Source organism: Leptidea sinapis, chromosome 43 (assembly GCF_905404315.1).
Source record: "Leptidea sinapis chromosome 43, ilLepSina1.1, whole genome shotgun sequence".
Classification (NCBI taxonomy): Eukaryota; Metazoa; Arthropoda; class Insecta; order Lepidoptera; family Pieridae; genus Leptidea; species Leptidea sinapis.
Genome location: NC_066307.1, coordinates 7055352 through 7078480, shown reverse-complemented (window position 1 = coordinate 7078480; position 23129 = coordinate 7055352). Strand labels below are relative to the sequence as shown.

Below are 23129 nucleotides of genomic sequence, written 5' to 3'. Positions count from 1 at the left end.
CACCAGTTAATCAAAGACCGACAATACGGGTTTCGCCATGGTCGGTCGGCAGGTGATCTTCTGGTATACCTATCACATAGATGGGCTGCGGCTATTGAAAGCAAGGGGGAAGGCCTGGCAGTTAGCCTGGATATAGCGAAGGTCTTTGATCGTGTATGGCACAAGGCGCTCCTCTCAAAACTTCCATCATTTGGGCTTCCCAAGAGCTTATGCAAGTGGACCTCCAGCTTCCTCACTGGGCGCAGCATACAGGTTATTGTCGACGGATATTGCTCGAACCCGAAGCCCGTGAATGCTGGAGTGCCCCAAGGCAGTGTGCTGTCTCCCACACTGTTTCTTCTGCATATCAATGATATGTTGGACACCTCCAACATTAATTGCTATGCAGACGACAGCACTGGTGATGCCGTATACATGGGCCAGATCAGAAAATCGTCGACCAGTGCCGGGAGAAACTTGTGTCTTCTAGCGAGTCCTCTCTTGAGAAGGTCGCGGAAAGGGAAAAATTTAAACCTTGTCCAATTTAACCCCCAGAAGACTCAAGTTTGCGCGTTTACCACTAAAAAAACCCCATTTGTCGTATCACCGCTCTTCGACAACACTTCCCTTAAAGAAATCTCTCGAAATCTCGAGCGATTGCCAATTTCGTGGTCATCTGGAAGGCAAAGCCAAATTGGCTTCAAAGAAACTGGGCGTCATTAATAGAGCACGGCAATACTTCAAGCCGGCCCACATACTAGCGCTCTACAAAGCGCAGGTCCGGCCACACATGGAGTATTGCTGTCATCTCTGGTCTGGCGCACCCCAGTATAAGCTCGATCCATTAGACCGCGTGCAACGCAGAGCGAATTGTCGGGAATAAGCTTCCTCGGGACGATACGACATGGGTACCTTACGCGTACACCTTCCTTAACGGCCGGCAACGCTCCTGTGATTCCTCTGGTGTTGCAAGAGATTGTGGGCGACGGTGGTCACTTAACAACAGGTGACCCGTACGCTCGTTTGTCCTCCGATTCCATAAAAAAAAAATTAAACATGGTTATAAATTGATCCACATTTGTTGTCAAGCTTTACCAGTCGAAGGCTCCTTTGCACAGGATGCCGGTTAGATAATGTTTACTACAACGGCGCCTATCTCTGCCGTGAAGCAGAAATGTGTTAACATATTGTGTGTCGGTCTGAAGGGCGCCGTAGCTAGTGAAATTACTGGGCAAAGAGACATAACATCTTATGTCTCAAGGTGACGAGCGATGTTTTTCAAGCATCCTGAGTGGCATTAAATTGTAATGGGCAGGGCGTATTACGTACCATCAGCTTCGTCTTGCTCATCTCATCCCTGATTGTCATAAAAAAATACAAAAGCTTTCAAGCATACAGAAGAGAAGAATTTCCAAAATAAATTGGTGTTTGTTCGCGTTATAAACAGCAATTGTGCAATGTTACAGTGTCTCACACACACACATCAACTTGGGATGGATATGCAGCTGTACGTAGCGACTCTGCCCCTTATGCTGTTGGTATGGAAGTCCAGACGACTTGGTCTGTCTCTCATATTTGGCATCGCAGCAATCTCAACCGTGCTCCGGTATCTTGCCACCCACTGGTACGATATCAGCATGTTCGTGTATTACGGGATCTCGTAAGTTTTACATGTTTTAAGAATGTCTAATTTTTATAGAAATTATGAGAAAGAAATTCTCAGCGCTCTTTCCAACTAAACCAACCGTTCGAGTGACGTATCGTTTACAAAATCTTGCATGGTTTGTTCAACTCTCAGGTTGTTTATCTACAGGATCTACTTTACAGTTGATGACCTTTTTAAAATTTTGTTTTCAGTTTCATTTGTGTAATTAATCCCAGAAGTGAGGATTATCACTTTAAAAACATAATAAATTGATTAGATTGGAAAAGCGATATCTCAAGTCAATTTCCTAATATGCAAATATTGGGGTTGAGTAGGTTATCAACTGTAAAGTAGATCCTGTAGATGAAGCCACAACCTGACTGTTGAACAAAGCATACAAGATTTTATAAACGATACGTCACTCGAACTGTTGGCTGAGTTTAAAAGGCGCTCGCACGGAACGCGAGAGTTCGCGGGTTTGAGTCCCGCATCATTCATGTAATGTTCAAAGCCATCTCCGCCCGAACTAAGTTACTTCTAGTAACGTAAAATGACATTTCTATGCGCCTAACGGCCGTTCCCAATATTCAGTCTGTCTCTTGCTTGACATAAAAATCGTAACTATCGTTGACTTTTCTGTCCCAATAAAATTATTCGGTAACTCACCTTAATGGTACACGCACAACATTGCACATACATTTCGGTCTATTGCTACTAGCATATTTCATACGTGTAGTCTATAATAATAGCCATACAAGCGCTCTATAAGGCCATGCCCAGATGAACGACTGTATCAATTACCATCAGCTGAACGTCCTGCTCGTCTCGTCTCTTCTTTTCGTAAAGTACAAATGATATTGTTGTGATTTCTATCACGAATCATCAGTTGACCTCAAGCTCATGTGTCCACCTACTCATAATGTATTTACATATGTTTCATTTTATCTTTCAGAGTTCAAAAACTACTAGAGGCTGCGAGATATTCATACATTCTGCCCACACACCGCGCGACAATCTACCTGATAGGTGTACTGATGGCTTATTTTATTAGATCTAAGAGATCACATGTAAAACTCAATGACGTAAGTATTAACATTAGTTTTTTACCATTTTAAACTATTTGTTATTTTTTAAAGTGATAACCCCCAGTTCTGAGATTAATTACTCAAATTCAGTTTGAAAACAAAATTTATGAACAATGCGGGACTCTAACTCGGGACCTCTCGCGTTCTGTGCGAGCGCTCTTCCACTGAGCCAACCGTTCGAGTGACGTTACGTTAATAAATCTTGATATGTCTTGTTTTGATCAGATGAATATAGTGTCATGTCTTAGGGAATTATATTGTCGGGTAGGGCTGCAGATATTGAAAACATATTTGTGCTGCAGAAAAGAGCAATTCGAGCAGTCTATAAAATGCGTTCAAGGGATTCATTGAGACAAAAGTTTAGTGAAATAAATATTATGACAATACACTGCCAGTACATATACGAGAACCTCCTATACGCCCATAAAAATATTAGCCAATTTGAAAAGAATAGTGATGTACACAGTGTCAATACTCGAAACAAACATAAACTCGCAATTCCATCTACTAGGCTCCGTAAAATTGCTAAATCTTTTAAAGTGAATTGTGTTATATTTTATAATAAACTCCCAAATGAAATTAAAATATTAACTATTAAAAAGTTTAAATGTGTCGTAAAAAATAAATTAACATCTAAGGCCTATTATAATGTGAAAGATAATTTGAATGATAAAGATAGTTGGAATTAATGTTCTAAATTTTGTTAATGCATATTGTTATACTCATTTGAATGCTATTGTAACTTTTGTACTTCATCCTGACCTTCACTAAATAACTTATAAAGTTATACAGTGAATAAAGATTTTTTGACTTTGACTTTGGCTATAGTTATAAGATTTGTTGGGTTTGAATAAATGTCTTTTAAATACAATAAATACTTTTCCAATGTTACAGACTCAAGCAAGATTAGTGTGGTGTCTATGCTTCGCCCTGGCAGCGTTCACGATAGTCAGCCCATACAGAATGGGTCTTGAAGGCTACAAGTATGAACATTTCACCAATGCCATGTTTGCAGCGTTCGCACCAATACTTTGGGGATTGTTTATGTGCATTGCTCACTGGGCAATTTGCAATGACTACGCAGGTAATTTACCACTCTGTTATCCTGGAGATATCAAGGTAATTTCATCCACGTACAACCAAGAAGCTCCATTGCATTCGACATGTGTACAAAGCGCGAACACTTTCGTAAATGCCGAACGCCCTCGTATTATTCCTCTAGTTTTTTTTTATGGAAGAGGAAGACAAATGAGCCTCACTTGATGTTAAGTGATCACCGCCGCCCTCATTATCTGGAGCCGGAGCAGGAACAGGAGCGTTGCCGGCCATATAGAAAGGTTAACGCGCTTCTTTTAAAGGTACCCATGTCATATGTCACAAGGAAGCTCATTCCACAGTCAGGTTGTACGTGGAAGAATGTTTCTTGGCCGCAGTTATGCCACACATCCAGATTGTGGGGGTGATATCGTAATTTGTGGCGTGTCGTGCGAAGGTTGACTTTGGCGGCAGGAATTAGGGCAAACAGCTCTTCGAATTATTCACATTATCTTATTTATTACTAGCTGACCCAGCAAACGTTGTATTGCCGATATTAAAATCGCGATACAAAAGTAACTGTTCATCGTAGATGGGTGAAAATTTGAAGTTGTATGTATTTTTTAATGCTGGCTCATAATCAAACAAATTTTAAAAAAAAATGACAAAAAAAAATCGTGTGGACCACCCTTAACATTTAGGGGGATGAAAAATAGATGTTGTCTGATTCTCACTCTCAGACCTGCCCAACATACACTCAAAATTTCATGAGAATCGGTCAAGCCGTTTCGGAGGAGTTCAAAATTTAACACCATGACACGAGAATTTTATATATTAGATAGATATCACAAACTCTAATTGTTCTTCTCTAGTACAAGAATACACGTACGATAGTGTCCTATTTCTAGAAACTCACCTACAATGGAGAAAATTTTTCATTTAGCTTAAATTAGTTTCTTTCCTTAGTATAGCTTTGATATATTTAGGACTCAGGAAGCGTCCGTCATCATCTGACATGATGTATTGTGATTTCCAACTTTCCTTTTGTAAGAGATTCGTTGAAGCTCAAGGAAGGCTAACATATATAGTTTGTCGTGTCACGATCCCACCCATGCACTCACCCGCGCATTTACCATATCTCTCGAACCGTTTATTGATAGAACAACGTCTGTCGGGTCCGCTATTGTTTTAAATAAAATTCGACAGTAATTATCTAAATTTTAGTCATTGAAATCAGTACAGCAACATGTGTTTCTGCTAAAGATGAATTGTCAACAATTTTCAGGTAACTTATACATTGAACTTTTTAAAGAATACGTCATTAATGTGTTCTAAAACACTACCGATTCCAATTAACAATGACAATTAACTTTTGTCTGTTTGTCCGTTCGTCTGTTTGTATTTCAGAGCAGACCGCAAATACTAATGAATAAATTTAATTCAAATTTTGCATGAACATTAGCTAGAAGTTGGGAACAACATAATATAGACATTGTTGAGCTTAATGCAGATATAGTATCTTTTTGATTTATGGCGTCCAATCGGACGAAGTCGCGGGCAGCAAAGTCAAAGTCAAAGTCAAAAATATTTTATTGACATAAAATCAAAAGATTGTTCGTCAACGTCAATTCAAATTCAAATATTTTTATTCAAAAGAGGATGTGACATCACTTATTGAAAGTCAAAAAATACCAACCATTCCAAAATGAATGCCTCAGTCCTGAGAAGAACGGGCGCAACAAACTCAACAGGCTTTTTTTTTTCATCGAAAAAATGTGTTTACAAAGCAATATTGTACAAGTAAACTTATTATTTAATTATATAAAGCCTGAGGGCGGTCGCTCCATTCCCAATCTGTGGTAACATTAAGAAAGTCATTTATGTTATAGTAACCTTTACCACACAAACGTTTTTTAACAATTCTTTTGAATAACGTAATACTTTTTGTATTGATCTTGTTGTAAAAGCATATACATCGCCCCACAAAAGCCTTACTAACTCGACTTAGCCGAGTAGTAGTCATTATAAGTTTTTGTTTCGTGGTGTTAACATTATAGTTATGACAGTTTCTAGCAAATTCACTTATGTGTCTCACAAAAAATACAATTAAGTTACATACATATTAATTACACAAAATTATAACCATATACATATTTTTAAAATAATGCAATCCAGTAAAACGAAACAAGGCTGAACCATATCAGATGATATTATAAAACCATAAAAAAACAACTATAGTACTATTCAATTCCATATTGTAATATCGTTTACGTAATCTTCAATACTGTAATAAGCCTTCGACTTCGACATAAGTCTGCGTTTAATAAAAGATTTAAATTTATTTATTGATACTCCAGATACACTAATGAAATTCCCTTCTTCCACCAAAACTGAGTGTCCCTTGAAGAATGCACACATTATAGAACCATTACTATCTGAAAACACACAACACAGCACAGGAGAAGTATAATAAATTGTATTTATTGTTTCAGGCATTGGAACGGCTTTCGTAGAATCAAGGGTGTTTAAGTTTTTCAATAAAATAGCTTACGGTGTTTACCTCACACAGTTCCCGATATTCTTCTACAACGTTGGAGTGCAAAGACATGCAGAGTTTTATTCGCCTCTACTGCTAGTAAGAATAATGAATTTACTATGAGCATAACTGTGCAACAAACATTTCTCCTGCAAGCCCACGCAAAACACTGATCTACAGTTGTTTTTTGTAACAATAAGGGACGAGACGAGCAGGACGTTCAGCTGATGGTAATTAATGCGCCCTGCCCACTACAATCCAGTGCTGATCAGGATTCTTAATAAACCCAATAATTCTGAGTGGCACTACAACTGCGCTCGACACACACACAAAAGATGTTAAGTCCCATTTGCCCAGTAATTTCACTAGCTACGACGCCCTTCAGACCGAAACACAATAATAATTACACATTACTGCTTCACAGCAGGAATAGGCATCCTATGCAAAGCCTCCCACTGGTGATTGAAATCTCATTTCTCACGTCTTCTGCGCGTTCGATGACACATGACAAGCTGCACTTGTGTTTATGTAACGGAATCTTTTAACACCTTCCAAGCATTCGATAAAATTTGCACATGTATCTAGGAAACCTACTGAGCTAGGGGTTTGGCTCAAATCCCGGTAGGTGCAAATATTTATATGATGAATATGAATGTTTGTTTCTATGAATGAATATTTTTTATGATAATTTATTCAAGTAGGCTTTATTTTGCGGAAATCCATTGTTATTCAAATGTTGTGAGCCTTCTTGATTGTAAATTCCGCTAAGATTCGTCTTCTTCCTTGTCTTGAATCTCGTGCCAGAATTTGGCGAGTCAACATGTCCTGAGGATGCCTCGTGTAGAGGCGAAACACGTGTCGAATTGATTGAAGACGAATCTTAGCGGAATTTATACAAAATATGTCTCACAACATTTGAATAATATTTTTTTATATTAGACAAAGTGACAAGACGAGCAAGATGTCACCTAATGGTAATCTAAGATCATACGCCTTCACCATTACAGCTCAATTTTACCGCCAGAGTGCCAAGTGTGAGATTTTTTACCTATTCGATCGCGTGAAAATTTACTACGATATTTTGTATAGCGTCGAAAGAGCGCCATCTAGTGACAGTAGTTGAAAACATCATTTGTGAGTGGAAAGTAAGGGCGAAATTTTTACGTCCGCGGTACCGACTAGACACCATTACTTTAAGACATAAAAGTCTCATTAGCAGATTAATTTCACTAGCGACGGTGCCCTACATACCAAACACAAAATAATACTTGCACACCACGGCTTCACGGCGGAATAAAGCACCCTAACTACTCATTTAACCGACATCTTGTGCAAAGAGATAGAAACACTAGCCAATAATACTGTCGCTAAAGATAGTACAAACCTGAGCTTGTAGATGGCGTTCATTCTAAAAAATCATGTGTAAATTAAATATCTGTAAAATATTTTAATTGGTTGTAAAAACTTTATTAATCCCTTTCAGATACATATACCGGAGATGGTGGTCGTTTTGGTAGTGTCTATAATTACAACGGTCACTATCGAGATGCCCTTCAATCAAGTCTACAGGATATACTTTGGTAAGCTGCGTAATACGTATGTTGAGAGAAGTGCCCCTTCTCTCCCCTACCCTGATTTGCTAATCGCGTATTCGCGGCCCACGCGCCCGCAGCCGACGCATGCTGAGTTGTTTTGGCGCGAGGCTTTATTGCATTACCTATTCTATCTTAGCGCTCAGCATAATTTCAGATATGAAATGGCTTTAAAAACGAAATCAAAGATTATGCTAAGGTCACACTTAGATACATTTTACTTAAGAAAAGTCTGAGCAAAGTGTGTCTCAGTACGCTCTAGAGATGTCAGCCTTAGTAAAGTTGATCACTTACCACCAAGTAAACACTATTTCTAAAATAATAAGACCACCGAGAACATATCATAATAATAAAAAGTTGTTTTTCTAAGTAACGTCAATCAATCGAGCATAAAACTAAATATCAAACGCTCCACACAAAATAATATATATTTCATGTTATTTTCTTACATTATTGATATTAAATCGTTTTCTTTTTCAGGAAAATCACAAACAAAACTCAAAGAGAAATGAAGTCTGTCGCTGGACTGTTATCAAAGTGTATTTATATTTAACTTAAGCCAAAACATCACGTACTTAATTGTATTTTTGATTATTTTTGTACTATAATAGTTTATAAGATGTATTCTTAAGGAAAATAAAATAAGTGATTTTTATGAGGTATTTTATTTACTCCCATATCTAGATTAGTTTTAACCTTAGATAGTTTATACGTCTAGATAGTCTCTTGCTGTTAGACAGCCGTTAAAAACAGGCCAGGAATATTAGTTTAGTGTGCGTGACAACTGACAAGCTACGTCTTACACTCGCGATTTGTGTGACACTTTGTGTAAGTTCGTGAATTGCTCAAAATAGATGTTAGTTGTAAAGTTTTTTTTTCAACATTTTCAAAGCTGTCATAGTGTATCTAGGCGTATAAATAATCTAAGGTTTTAACAATATATACTTAGCTGTTATACTTAATCATACAAGTCTAAATAAATAGGTTTATATCTTAATACTAGCTTTCGTCTCGTCATCAAACAAAAAAAAATGAAAAATATTATGTGGCATGAAATTTGTGATTTTATTTTTACTAGATGACTCAACAGATATTATTCTAAATCTTGTTTAAATAATAATAACAATTTTGTATGAAGCGTACTGCACGTTTCATACAAAACTAAATTTCAATTTTTACTTAGTCCCAGTCCCTATTATTACGTGGTATATTTTACATCCTCTTTGATCTATATGTTAATCCATGGTAGAACTAATTAATGACAGGAATTTCAAACTTTGTACTTAAATAATCTGCTACATGTTTTTAATAAAAAGTATAGCAAAACTTTTTTCGTCTAGAAAAATGAGTAGATTATGAGCATTCTATACATCTATTGCAATGCCACCTGACAACTACTGAAACACATATAATCGTACCTAAAATTGTGTAGTTGCGTGTAAAAATACAGAATTCATAATGATATGAGAAATAAAAAAATTAACAACCCATTTCATTATTATAATTGAATATTAACTTCGAAAAGAATATGTGAAATGGCGGGAGATTATCTAAGTTACATAATAAACGCGTTCCAAATATGAATTAAAATATAAAATTTAATGTATATCAATTTTTATGGCCAGAATAGCTATATAATAATATAATTTCCGTTCATGAAGTAGGTATGATACAAAGTACATATTTCATATTTCTCAATGACGTCATATTTTTTTAGATTCTAACTTATGCTAACAATCGTTGTAAATTAAAAGCGTATGATTTCACGAATCGGCTTCGTTTACCATCTTAAGCTAATATTTAATTTAAATGATATACATATAATAAAAAAAAACTTATTAACTAATAAGCTCGAGATCATGTTGTTATTTTTTTTTACTTTAGTTGATTTAACTTTGGACAGCAAATAACGCAGCATTTAACTTCAGCATATTATCAGCCAATACAAGGAACAAGACTTGACAGAAGTTCTTTTATACGATAAAGGTATCATCTATATCGAATCAGCATCATCATCATCAGCCGGAAGACGTCCACTGCTGGACAAAGGACAAGGCGGTCCTGCGCTGTCCTCATTCAACGTATTCCGGCGATCTTGACCAGATCATCGGTCCATCCGGTGGGGGGCCTGCCAACACTGCGTCTTCCGGTACGTGGTCGCCATTCGAGGAGTTTACTGCCCTAACGGCTATCTGTCCGTCGACCTATGTGCCCTGCCCACTGCCACTTCAGTTTCGCAATCATTTGGACTATGTCGGTAACTTTAGTTCTCCTACGGATCTCCTCATTTCTGATTCGATCTCGCAGGGAAACTCCGAGCATAGCCCTATCCATTGATCTCTGAGCGACCATGAGCTTTCTCATAAGGCCCATAAGTAGCGACCACGTCTGCCTACCTACGTAAGTCATCAATGGCAACACACACTGTATCGTATATCTAAGCATATTCTGTTATATAACTTCCGGTGGTTTTTGTCTTTCTCATCATGTCATTCATCTTCTTAATACATTAAAAAGCAGCATTATTAATCTTGTAGTTACATCCGGTGCAAGTTTCGGCAAGATGAAGCCTGAACCGATGACGTTACTCAAGTAATTCTTATTAACTTCAATATATCAAGCTTACAATATTTATCTACAAAAATATGTAAAAATCGTTAATCTGTATAAAATGGTTTTAAAAATGGCACCCTCTCCGTTAATTATCGAAGCTACCAAAGCTAAATATTGCTCGGGTTTAATCACATAAGCAACGAGGCGCCGTTATTTTTGGATGAAGTACAGGTATACCTGGATGGGATATGCATACAATAATACCGACCATCAATGAGAGTACAGCATATAAAAAGTATTGAAAAAAAAGTACAATAGTTTTATTTCCAACCATTACTTGCTACCAACTGAGATTGGGTCTTGGGATCGTAAATCACTCGTAAATGTTGCGTAAGCGACAGTAATTTAAGTGATGACGTAGGGCGTGATTGATTTTCAAGCTATTGCATAGCTTTTATCGCGGGCCTTGAGCGTGGAGACCGAATCCAGAAATTCCGTAACGAAAATAACGTAACACTTACTTACTAGATTTCTATAGATATTTCGAGCCTGGGGTACATCTTAATTTTTTTAATTTCTTTATATCACGTTTTTTTAATTTTTATTATTATGACAAGCATTTTTATTTAGTTTCACCTGTCCCGTTGTCTGTCTTTAATCAAATCTTGTAAGTTAAATTTAAGTCACTTCCCGTTTGCTTTTTTTTTAAATTAATTTTATCAAAAAAAAATACTGCATAAATAAATAATTATAATTGCATAAGTTGATATAAAATGCTATGCAATAGCTTTACCGCGGCAGTCCCCGAGTGCCACACGTCTTTTCTATATTACGCATGACGCGTGATATGTTGTATATTAAGCTGCAATAGCCGTACTGAATGGAATTCAGAAAAGATAACATATTTTTATGTGTAAGTAGATACGATTTAAAGCAAAAACATTCTTTGATGTGGAAAAGATTGCTAGGATAAGCATATTCATGCGTGATAAAGTATTCAATATTATTAGAAATAATACAAACATATCTTAATTATTATCAATACGTTCAAATTGTCCACCATGTTGCTTTTTTATTTGTCCGGGTTATAGGATTGTTTACTCTTTCGGGCGTACGCATGACACATCCAGTTGGAACTTCATCCTAGCTATAATTCAATCTTCTATCTGTATGTCAGCTTTCACAAACGTCAGGTCGACATTGACAGCTAATTTTCCCGCCCAGTTCTCTCGTAAGCCAGGAGTCAGGTGGGCACGGTCCCCGAGTGTGCAGAATGTGACACGTTCCATTGTATATCGCAGCACCTTGACGAGATAAGCACGTTGTTACCTGAAAATTATATATTTTTATAATAAGAATGGGAATATTTAATCATTGTCAATTGAATATAACGCTAAGGCGGTGAGCCTAATCGTTAAGCGGTAATCCTGCTGCAGACAGTTTTAAATGTAAATTTTGTCGATGTTGTTATCTCAGAAGGATCTAAACAGATTATTCATTATATTTGTTTAGATCCTGAAATACTTCTCTGATTTCCCTTTATCTTGATACTCTTAAGCTGTTTCTATCTCAGAACCCTTGCGTAACCTATCTTCGCCGAATAAAAGGTATAATTTATTTTATAAATATATAAAAAGTTTTTGCTATCCTTTTATCTAGGAAAACTGAGGATAGTGATATACTTTGCATACAGTACGGGGAATGGGGATGGCGTAAAATTTAATTTTCCTTCCATTTCTCAAACACCCACAAAAACTAAAATCCTTTAATAATAATTACCTGCCAGCTGCAGTGTCCCTAAAACGATACGATAAAGAATCTTTTGTCCAAAGAGCCACGCCACATCTACCCCCTCCAGTAAAAAAGCGGCCAAGTAAGAGTTTAAATGGAAAAGGCAAAAAATCTTCGCTCAAAATCATACAGTGCAATATTTAAAAAAAACTACTAACTAAATCTCGTTCAAACCAATTTTCGGTGGAAGTTTGCATGGTAATGTACATCATATTTTTTTTTTAAGTTTTATCATTCTCTTATTTTAGAAGTTGGGGGGATACATTTTACCACTTAAGAAGTGTCTCTCGCGCAAACTATTTAGTTTAGAAAAAAAATTATAGAATCCTCAATATCATTTTTAAAAACCTATCCATAGATACTCCACATGTATGGGTTTGATGAAAAAAAAAATGACATTTGGCTACAGAACTCTAAAAACTGTATCTTAAGAAGAGTTTATTACCTCTCTTCTCACGCACATTCCCGTCCCACAAGCACAAACTCCGTTATGGCTTAGACCGTCGACAGCAGGGCGGGCTTCAAAGTCGAAGGCGACCACCTCCCCCAGGGGACAGGGCTCGGCCGCTCCGGGTCGGTAGCAGCGACGACGCTCTGGGACATACAGGCGCCCTCGAGCACACGGCACCTGAAATATGAATTATGTAAATAATTATAAAATTACAATTAAGGATGGAAACCATTCTAAGGCCAAATAAAAATAACCCACAGTTTCAAAGCAGTGCACTAATAGCAGCTGTATTACAGACTTTAGCTAAAATATGTTTTAAAGGTTATCAATAATATACCCTCTGAATCATTGTTTTTAGTAGCAGAGTACAGACTATTATGGATAACTAAGTGCTTGAAGGCAAAAGGGATCGTAATTTATGCTCTAATGGCTCTGCCCAAAAATATCGGTAAAAAACCTTTTTGAATGCTAAAGTTAAATTTTTTTACCTTAATACATCTTCCTCCTCTCGAGATCATTTCGTCCTGGGCACAGGGTCCTCTAGTGTACAGTCTGTAGCACATCCCGTCAGTAGCCCTAGCGTGAAAAGGCTTGCATTTACATTGGGCACGGGAACCATTGCTTGATACCTCGGATAACGCAAATGTATGTCCTTTCGAACATGGCCCGAGAGAATCTGAAAATTGAGCAGAAGAATATTTTCACTCAATCAAGCAGTACCGTGCCAGCACTATTTGTGTTTTTTATAAGGATGCCGTATCAGGTAGGTACCTAGTGATATTAATGAGCTAATGAGACAACACTTGTGTCTTAAGAGGAAGAGTGCATTTAAGGTGCGTTGGCATTGAGAATGACTTACTGTCAGTAAGGGCCAGCTCAACGGCTGAACTTCTGAAGTGCAAGAAACTCAGCTTGCCTGCCTTCATATGCCCTATGATTTTATAATAAAATTCTAAATGTGAAAGTACTAAAAGTGATGTCATTTTTAGTATTGCGTTAAGCATGTCACCTCACAGCCCACAGGTGTCTTCAGGTAACCAGCGAGTAAGTAGTGATAGTGATAGTCAATCGACTTCATTTCTTACAATTTAACGGCATGGTTTTAGTGACATTGTAATGTCACTTGTTCCTTGCCATTGTTCACTACTATTTCAACAATAATTTCAGATGGAAAATTCTTTTCATTTATAAATTACGTGTCAAAATTTACCTAACAGAACGCTCGACGTATCACACTGCAAACTTCATTTGTAATCTACCTAGACTTTTTTATATCACTATACAGCTGACCCGTGACATTACAATGTCACTAAAACCAGGTAAGCTATGAAGTTAATTGAGATCTACTGTTTAATTATAATATCACTAGCCAAATTGTAATATCAGGGCTTTGACAATATACCTACGAAATAACATAGGTCCGAGGCATACTCTTTGGAAATGAGTGGTAGGTTTTTGACGTTTGATAAGTGATTTTAAAATAAAATATTTGTATTTGAGTTATATTCTATTACTTTCTTAATTAGATTTCTATGACATTTATAATATTATAATTAATAATACTCATTTGGAGACGCTGTCCCCAAGTTATAAGGTAACATTTTCAAAGTTACTTGTAAAAATTTCATAAACAGACATGTCTTTTGCCGTCCTTACGTGGTATTATGGATTTCAAGTAACTTCATTGCACGTACAACTGTGAATTGTGATTCACAGGTTATAGATTTCATTTTACTGATTTGGTAACGTATATTTGATATCCATTATAATTACGGAATAATAGTTTGGTCGCCCTTAACATACTATTATATGTTTGCTTATCGTCATCATCATCAGCCACTGCTGCAGAAAGGCCTCCCCCAAAGATCTCCACGACGATTGGTCCCGCGCCGCCCTCATCCAACGTATTCCGGCGATCTTGACCAGATCGTCGGTCCATATTGTGGGGAGCCTACTGCGTCTTCCGGTATATGGTCGCCGTTCGAGATCGCCACTTTTCTACCCCACCGGCCATCTGTCCGTTGAATAATGTGCCCTTCAGTTACTTCAGTTTTGGAATCATTTGGGCTATGATTCTCCTACACAACTCCTCATGTTTGCTTATAACTTACCTAATTCAAAACATTTTTGTGTTTCACTGTGGTACTGGGGTAAATATCTCTCGCAACCGCATTTAGCCTCGGGCAGGAAGAGTTGACCCTTTTCACAAGGCCCTCTAGAATAGTGTGAATAACAGTTGCCATCGCCTGGCCAGTAATTAGCACCATCTTTTTTGCACTGAAATAATTTAAGATTGCCTTTAATATTGTTGTTAATCCTACCTAATATTGGGAGTAGAATTAGAATTCCTCCCCACCATCTGGATGTGTGGCGGTCCTCCACAGTGCGGTTTTCAAGGAACCTTCTTCCTCGTACTACGAAGCTGTGGAATGATCTTGCTTGTGCGGTGTTTCCGGGACGATACGACATGGGTACCTTCAAAAAAAGCGCGTACACTTTCCTTAAAGGCCGGTAAGGCTCTTGTGATTCCTCTGGTGTTGCAAGAGAATGTGGGCGGTGGTGATCACTTAACACCAGGTGACCCGTACGCTTGTTTGTCTTCCTATTCCATTAAAAAAAAAGTCTAATTAAGCATATTTTTTTAATTATAGCTAGCAAAGTAGTTGACGTTTTAATTTTCAGCGAATTAGGAATAATTACCAGGGACGCATGCAGGCACCGACATAATTTTCCGACACCATGAAGTTAGTCGATACGTCTTCCTCTAGTATAGTGTGAAGTGGCATCTTTATTAAAGATATTGTCTGTCTCAAGGTGACGAACGCAGTTGTAGTGCCGCTCAGAATTATTGGGTTTTGCAATAAGCCTGAGCGGCACTGCATTGTAATGGGCAGGGCGTATCAATTACCATCAGCTGAACGTCCTGCTTGTCTCGTCCCTTATTTTCATAAAAAAAGAATTCTAGATAATCCAGGACTTTAAAATTGTAGGCAACATAAAAGTTCAAATTCACACTTACAGTACAGTTAGCCAGTCCATCATTGCCTGCGTCCAAAATAGAGCCCTGGTAACAAGGCCCCTGTGTCAGCTTGTAGTAGCACCTGCCATCTGGCGGCCAGTACAGCAGCGTCTCATCTGCACACTGCTGGGGCCTCACGCACATACCCTGACGTTCACTGGAAGACCAACAGTCGTAACAGATTAGTAATACGTTCGTGTGAATAATATTGGAATGTTCTCTTTTCCTTTGTATAATATGTTGTGTAATTGTACAGCAAAATATATTTATATTCATTGCACATAGAAATTCTGTGACTTCGTGCACACAAACTGAAAATTCAAGAAAACTCAAAATTCAATTATTTAAATAAAACTCTTTTTAAAGTATTAAAACGGTTCTAATTGTAATTGTTAGTTTACATTGTGTTATATACGTAAAATGGTATACTATTTTAATATCATTTAATCAAAGAATATACTATGTACAAGAAAATTACCGTAAACAAACCCCTCGACTACAATTGAATAATGATAAGTGTGAAGTATTTAACTCTAGTACATTTCAATAAAGTATTGTTTAAATTTTTCCAAGTTTTTTTTTTTGCTCTTTCCAGGCCAAAAACAACGATTCTTTTTGAAGATAAATCTATCAAACTTCTGTTTTTGAGTTAGGTATTTAAATCAGACATGAAGAAATTATTTTATTTGATGCTTACCTACCCTCTCTTGTTAAATGACTCCTCCACTGGAGCGAAATATTCCCCAGTTCGACACGGTCCTCTCTCAAACAGCTTGTAACATGTAGATGCTTGTGGTAGATGGGCAGTTCCTGGTGGACACTTGCATTCAGCGATTGTTCGGCCTCCCCAGCGACCCGGACTTAGTTCCTGAGTGTCGGGACATGGATGCCCTTTCTGTGAATATAATTTAAATCATATATACCATAACTGTAAAGTATCTGTGGAAAAGTATCGTAACCAATTCTCAATTAAAATATTTTGCGAGTCTGTTTTCGCTGCCTTCTCTCATAATTTCCGTCTCTCTTTGAAATAGAGCATCAGCCAAGCTGAGCCAAAAACACTAGATAATCATCTTCACTAGATATTCTTTTACAGATAAACACAGTTGCTTTACGGATTCCGGTCTTAAAGATTGATTCTTTAATTATTTATAAAATAAGGTTAATGAATGACAACAGTTATTTGTTCAACAAGTGAGCAAAGTTATTTTGTGCCGCGAGTGCTGACTTTAAATCACGAATTGGCGAAGTAGTCTAGAATTGAATCACGAGCGTAGTGAGTGATTCTAATATAGACTACTGAGATAGTGAGTGATTTAAAGGCACGAGACAAAAAAAATTGCTCTCGTGTGAAACATACAACTTTTTACCTCGACTAGCAAGAAAAGTGTTAGGTTATAAGTGCTATGAATATAGTAAGAGAAACGATTAAGATAATAAATTTTGTGACAATGAGATAATACGCTAGGCTAAAATGAGTTTCGGAACGCACCGGATCGCATTGTTTATTTTTTTACCGCGGAGTAATTCCCGGATGTATATTCACGTGGGGTTCGAAATTTAAATCACTTTGCCTCACGCTTTTTGCTGCGAGTTTTCACGTAGCAATAGCGCCCTTTTCGTCCTGGTGATGTAATATTATTTTCATTATCTTAAGCAGGTTAATTTTTGTCATGCATTAAACAATTTTTGGCAAATGCTTTCAAATTGTGTTGACGCATGTGAGATGCATTATTACTGTTAACCTGTTTTAAAGCTACGTGCGATGAATGTATTGCGGGCGATTTATGTTGCAAAATGAAAGTTATATTTATATATTACTTAATCTTTTTAAATCTGTTGGCAATACTATTCGCTATTACAAAACTTGCCTTGTTTTAACTTGTGATTTATAAAATGTTGCTGAATTTATTAATGGTTTTGTTGCTTCTAAACTTAGGAAGAGTTGATACCTCTATAAAAGGGCGTAGCTAGAATTTTGAGAAGAGGGAACAGGCGTAGACAGACCTAGAATACAGCTAAGGGAAATGCGAATCTAGATTCAACCGTTCATAGTACAATTTTATAAAATACGCAGGCTAACAAAATAAATACTGTTTTTGTTTATTAATAGGCTATCTACGTAATATTTATTTACAGTTTGTGGGCATTCCTGCCTTTACTAGTACCTCCTAGTACGCGAACCTCCTTATACCCTTGCCTCTTTAAATTGGTATTAATAAAGGCTTTTCTAGATGTTCAATATTTGACGTTTGCTTTCTTGAACAAAACAAATGTGTTGCTCACAGCACAGTTTTGTTTTTCCCAGTTAGTATTTTTTCCTCAACGATCTTATTTGTATTACGGCCGTTTTCAATAACGTATCTCTAGTTACGGATACATTGCTGTCACCGTTTAATGACAAGATCTTATCTATCCATAGTTATATCTAATATAGTTATGGTCCAATGCTCTATGTCGATAGCGAAGAAGATAGGAAGCGTAAAAGGATAGATTTGTCCACCTCACTTAAACTAAGGATAGATAAGTTATTGAAAACGGCCGTTAGAGAACAAACATTATAAATATCCGACTTATTGAGTGTATACATCTTCATCTACTGTCTTCGAAACTATGAATAAAAGAGACAAAAACCACTAGAACACGGATTAGGAATTGGGATGCTTTGTGCCACTTTGCGTCCAGACACTTGGGTCATGGCGACCAGAGGTGTGGATTACAAGAGCTGGTAAGCTAGTAAATATGGGTATTCGAAAGTTTGTTCAGCCAACGAATCAGCTTCTCCATCCAACAAGTAATGTCGCCAGCTTAGATAATATCCTCCATATTCATAAGAGTCTGCTAACTTAAAGCATTGCTAATTCTCACTCTGTCTTCTTCTATTGACCTAAGTCAGAATGAGAAAAAACACTCCTTAGCGGCTGTTTTAAGTTAGCGGACCATTATGAACAAGGGGGGTATATGTCTAGATAGAGTCTCACACTCGCGATTTGTATGTCACTTTGTGCTAGTGTGCGTGCATTACTCACGTATAAGTGATCTGAGCATATACTCATTGTTTTCATGTGATTAGGTATCCTAAGATACTACTGTAATTGTTCATAAATCAAATACCCACGATTCAGAATAAACTACGTTCTAGGGAATTGCATTGAATAAGGCTAGAACAATTTTGCATTCACAAAACACAAAAAGTCGCAAGTCTAGTCTGTACGTTTGCAACGTATTGTGTAAATATGCAGCAATCGCTCGCTCGACCTATGATCTCGTCTCTTGTATTTCATCGGGCGAAAGTATGCTAACAAAAAAATGCTAATGGATTTGACTCCTATTCAATATTTAGTGTGTCAACACTCAATGTATATGAATTTAAATCACTAGACAATTCAATTACCATATTATATCAAAACGATGACTTGTAAACAGAAAATTTGACCTATTTATATAAGAAAACTAAGGAATCATTGAGAGTAAAATTCAAAGAAATTAACATCGTGACTGTTGCTTCTCAATATATTCTTGATAATGTAATGGATGTTCATATGCACATAAGTGAATTTGCCAGAAACTGTCATAACCATAATGTTAAGTTAAGACTTAGTCGAGTTAGCAAGTCTTTTGTGTGTGATCCCAGAAAATGTTCAAAGCAAAAGTATTACGTTATTCAAAAAAATTGTTAAAAAACGTTTGTGTGGTAAAGGTTACTATAACATAAATTACTTTCTTAATGATACCACATATTGGGAACGGAACGACCGCCCTCAGGCAATTAAATAATAAATTTAATTGTACAATGTTACTTTGTAAATGTTACTTTAATTGTAAAACATATTTATAATGAAAAAGAAAGCCCGCTGAGTTTGTTGCGCCCATTCTTCTCAGGCCTGAGGCATTCATTTTGGAATGTGTGGAAGTTTTTTAGTTTTTTGACTTTCAATAAGTGATTTCACATTCTATTTTGAATAAAAATATTTGAATTTGAATTTGTCACAATGAGGTGTCCATAAGTCAGGCTGCACATCAGACATCTTCATATGCCATATGATGCCATAGAGAAAGAATGACGACCTATACAGCCCAGTGGTTAGTGACCCTGCCTACAGAGCTAGAGGTACCGGGTTCCAATCCCGGTATATGATGAGTGAATGAATGTTTGTTTCCGAATCATGGTGTGATGAGGTGTTTCAGTATGTATATTTTATATTTTAGTATTTTATACTTCTTTAGCATCGTTGTGATTTGAAAGTCAATGAAACGAAAAAGGGCAAAGCCAAATTGGCTTCGAAGAAACTGGGCGTCATAAATAGAGCACGGCAATACTTCAAGCCGGCCCACATTCTAGCGCTCTACACAGGTCCGGCCTCACATGGAGTATTGCTGTCATCTCTGGTCTGGCGCACCCCAGTATCAGTTCGATCCATTTGACCGCGTGCAACGCAGAGCAGCTCGAATTGTCGGGGACCTAGCGCTCTGTGAACGGCTGGATCACTTGGCGTTGCGTAGAGACGTCATTGTGTGTCTTCTACCGCATTTATCACGGGGAGTGTTCCGAAGAGCTGTTCAACATGATTCCTGCCGCCGAATCTCACCTTCGCACGACACGCCACAAGTTACGATATCATCCCCACCATCTGGATGTGTGGCGGCCCTCCACAGTGCGGTTTTCAAGGAGCTTTCTTCCTCGTACTACGAAGCTGTGGAATGAGCTTCCTTGTGCGGTGTTTCCGGGACGATACGACATGGGTACCTTCAAGAAAAGCGCGTACACCTTCCTTAAAGCCCGGCAACGCCCTTGTGATTCCTCTGGTGTTGTAAGAGAGTGTGGGCGGCGGTGATCACTTAACGCCAGGTGACCCGTACGCTGGTTTGTCCTCCTATACCATAAAAAAAGCGCGACAGTAAAAAGACACAGACACATAAATTCGGGAGAAAATGAGATAGGAAGCATTATACAGTATTTTGGTACCAGGCGATCATGGTTGAAGAGGAGATGTCATATGTCACACGACGTATTACTACAAAGACATCAGGAGAATATAAATATGGTAGGGGTGATAGTAATGTCTTTCATAACGGTTGAAAATTGAAATCATGTGTAATTCTAGCATCATGTACTAGGACTTCATATGAAGTTTAGAGGTTCATGCACAATGCAGGTTTCACTTCTGACATACCTACTTTGTACGCACGCAATTTTCTTATTAAAAATATCGTTGTCTCGTTGCCATAGTACAGGCTGTGCCTAGTTTGGGGCAAGATAATTTGAGTAAAAGTGTGTCCATATTATTATTATTATTGTACTGGCGTACAAACGATCAGACAGCACGATAATGCGTGACCTATTTTCATTAGTTAATGTGTACGTTAGCTAGCAGTTAAGATTCAGAATACTAAGGGGCTGATTTCAAGTGTGACTGACTACTTAGAACTTGTCAGTCAAAATTACAAGTCGGTTACAGTTACAATAGATTCTGAAGTCTATGGTGTAAAATGTGACGCCATATTGTATATCGCGTCTCATGTTACACTGTCACAAGTGTTTGTTTGATGTGCGGCCCGGCCCACAGTGAATTCCATGTTACTGGATTTCTATATGTGATGTCCGATGTTATATAAAAAGGACCCAATTGTGTAAAGGCAACATACAATTCAGTTTAATGGGGCTGCTGCTTCGACTGCCGATGACAGCAAGCGGCGCAAATATGTCGGTCTCAGTGAGTCATACACCTTTGTGCCGTTTGGTGTCGAGACACTTGGCCCGTGGGGCCCAGAGGCGCGGAGAATGTACAAAGTACTATCTTGCGAATCAATAAAGCTAATGGAAACCCAAGCGCTGGCAGCTATTTCGGTCAACGGATCAGACTAGCTGTACAGCGCGGAAATGTTGCCAGTATTCTTGGTACGCTTCCACGTAATAATAGTTTTAATTTTATGTAGTCATAGTATTGTAAATATAGTAAGAGGATTTCTTTTGTTTGAATACATATGCTGTATTTAATGAAAACAGGCAAAACTCAGATTTTACCAGTGGGAAACTTCTTTGCACAGGATTCCCGTTTTCTGTGCTATTTTATCTGGTTACAGCACTATGGAGGAATCGGAATTTATAATTCTATTGAATACTAATTATTCCTATTGCGTTGAGCAACTGCCATTTGGCGTCATAAAAATATGAGAAAATTGTAGTAATCAGTTTAAAATATCAATGTATATGTATAGTTCTACAATCGCCGCTAATGGTGGTTTATCCGTGGTCACTTATTGGTTTGATCTTACCATTAGCAAGTTACATCACACGGAAATAAGTCGCTGTAGCTTTCTCTGGGACAAAATACAATGCTATGCAAATGTTTGTCCTGGCTCGGCCCTTGCGTGTATTGGCAATCACTTTCAATTTGAAAATAAATTAAATGCAGAACCATTTTTTACATTAATTGTAATTTGAAATATTGTGGATACCAAAAGGGGTACTAATATGTTCTGGTTAGTTGTCTTAGGCAGGCATTGTAGCTTGATGTCTCAAGGTAACGAGGGCAGTATATCGAGGTTATGTCACGGTATCATCATATCATCCGATAGACATCCACAGCAAGACAACGGCCTCCCCCAAAGATCTCCACGATGATCGGTCCTGCTCTACCCGCTCTATCGGTCCTCATCTAACGTATTCCGACTATCTTGACCAGATCATCGGTTCATCTTGTGGGGGGCCTACCAACACTTCATCTTCCAGTACGTGGTCTCTATTCAAGGACTTTACTGCTCCAACAGCCATCTGTCCGTCGAACTATGTGCCCTGCCCACTGCCACTTGAGTTTCGTAAACTTTTGGTCTATGTCGGCGACTTTGTTTCTCCTACGGATCTCCTCATTTCTGATTCGATCTTGCAGGAAAACTCCGAGCATAGCCCTCTCCATTACCCTCTGAGGGACCATGAGCCTTCTCATCAGGCCCATAGTTAGCGACCACGTCTGCGTATCGTAAGTCATTACTGGAAACAGACACTGGTTGAAAACCTTCGCCTCCAAACACTGTGGTATTTGGGACGAAAAGATTTTACGGAGCTTCCCGAACCCTGCCTATCTGAGTTGTATTCAACAAGTGACCTCTTTCGCGAAATTTGACCTGCCTAACTAGATTATTTGTGCAAGGCAGACGTACAGTTCCCAATTGTTACCGGAGTAATTGCGACATGGACATTTGACATGATCTTCGTCTTGTCCATGTTCATTTTGAGCCGACTCCTTCTCTTTCGCGAAATTGGAGCCGCTTCCTACCTACCTATCACAGTATGCTTCGTCTTAAAACGTTTGTGGTATTATACAGCTAAGATCACATTGTTGCTGCTCTTTTACATACTCAGAACCATGTGAACCTGACTACGGTTATACTGTCCGGTGGGGCAGTAAAGTTCTCGATCAATGGCGACCACGTAACCAAAGA

General features: G+C 37.9%; 2 protein-coding genes across 2 annotated transcripts in view; one reads left to right on the top strand and one right to left on the bottom strand.

Annotated features, from left to right (window-relative positions):
• The window catches only part of LOC126976958 (nose resistant to fluoxetine protein 6-like), a 90010-nt gene extending 81483 nt beyond the window's left edge, over positions 1 to 8527 (top strand). The window contains exons 7-12 of the mRNA XM_050825571.1: positions 1446 to 1639; positions 2577 to 2706; positions 3604 to 3793; positions 6237 to 6379; positions 7764 to 7860; positions 8353 to 8527. Coding sequence (XP_050681528.1) covers positions 1446 to 1639; positions 2577 to 2706; positions 3604 to 3793; positions 6237 to 6379; positions 7764 to 7860; positions 8353 to 8384 — 786 coding nt within the window. The 3' untranslated portion in view covers positions 8385 to 8527. The remainder of the gene's footprint in view (positions 1 to 1445; positions 1640 to 2576; positions 2707 to 3603; positions 3794 to 6236; positions 6380 to 7763; positions 7861 to 8352) is intronic.
• Positions 8519 to 16508, bottom strand: LOC126976973 (uncharacterized). Its single transcript, XM_050825607.1, has 6 exons — positions 16384 to 16508; positions 15687 to 15843; positions 14779 to 14944; positions 13156 to 13343; positions 12662 to 12844; positions 8519 to 11754 (listed from the first exon to the last, which is right to left on the bottom strand). Exons 2-6 carry the CDS (start codon positions 15828 to 15830, stop codon positions 11599 to 11601), a joined length of 837 nt encoding a protein of 278 aa, XP_050681564.1. The 5' UTR covers positions 15831 to 15843; positions 16384 to 16508; the 3' UTR covers positions 8519 to 11598.
• Positions 16509 to 23129: the final 6621 nt, after the last annotated feature.

Coding starts and splice junctions, on each gene's coding strand:
- LOC126976973 (XM_050825607.1), bottom strand. CDS start 15,830: ATGTGCGTGAGGCCCCAGCAGTGTGCAGATGAGACGCTGCTGTACTGG. Junction 13,344..14,778: donor ACAAAAATGTTTTGAATTAG/GTAAGTTATAAG, acceptor CTCAATTTTCAG/ATTCTCTCGGGCCATGTTCG. Junction 12,845..13,155: donor GAGGAGGAAGATGTATTAAG/GTAAAAAAATTT, acceptor TTCATATTTCAG/GTGCCGTGTGCTCGAGGGCG.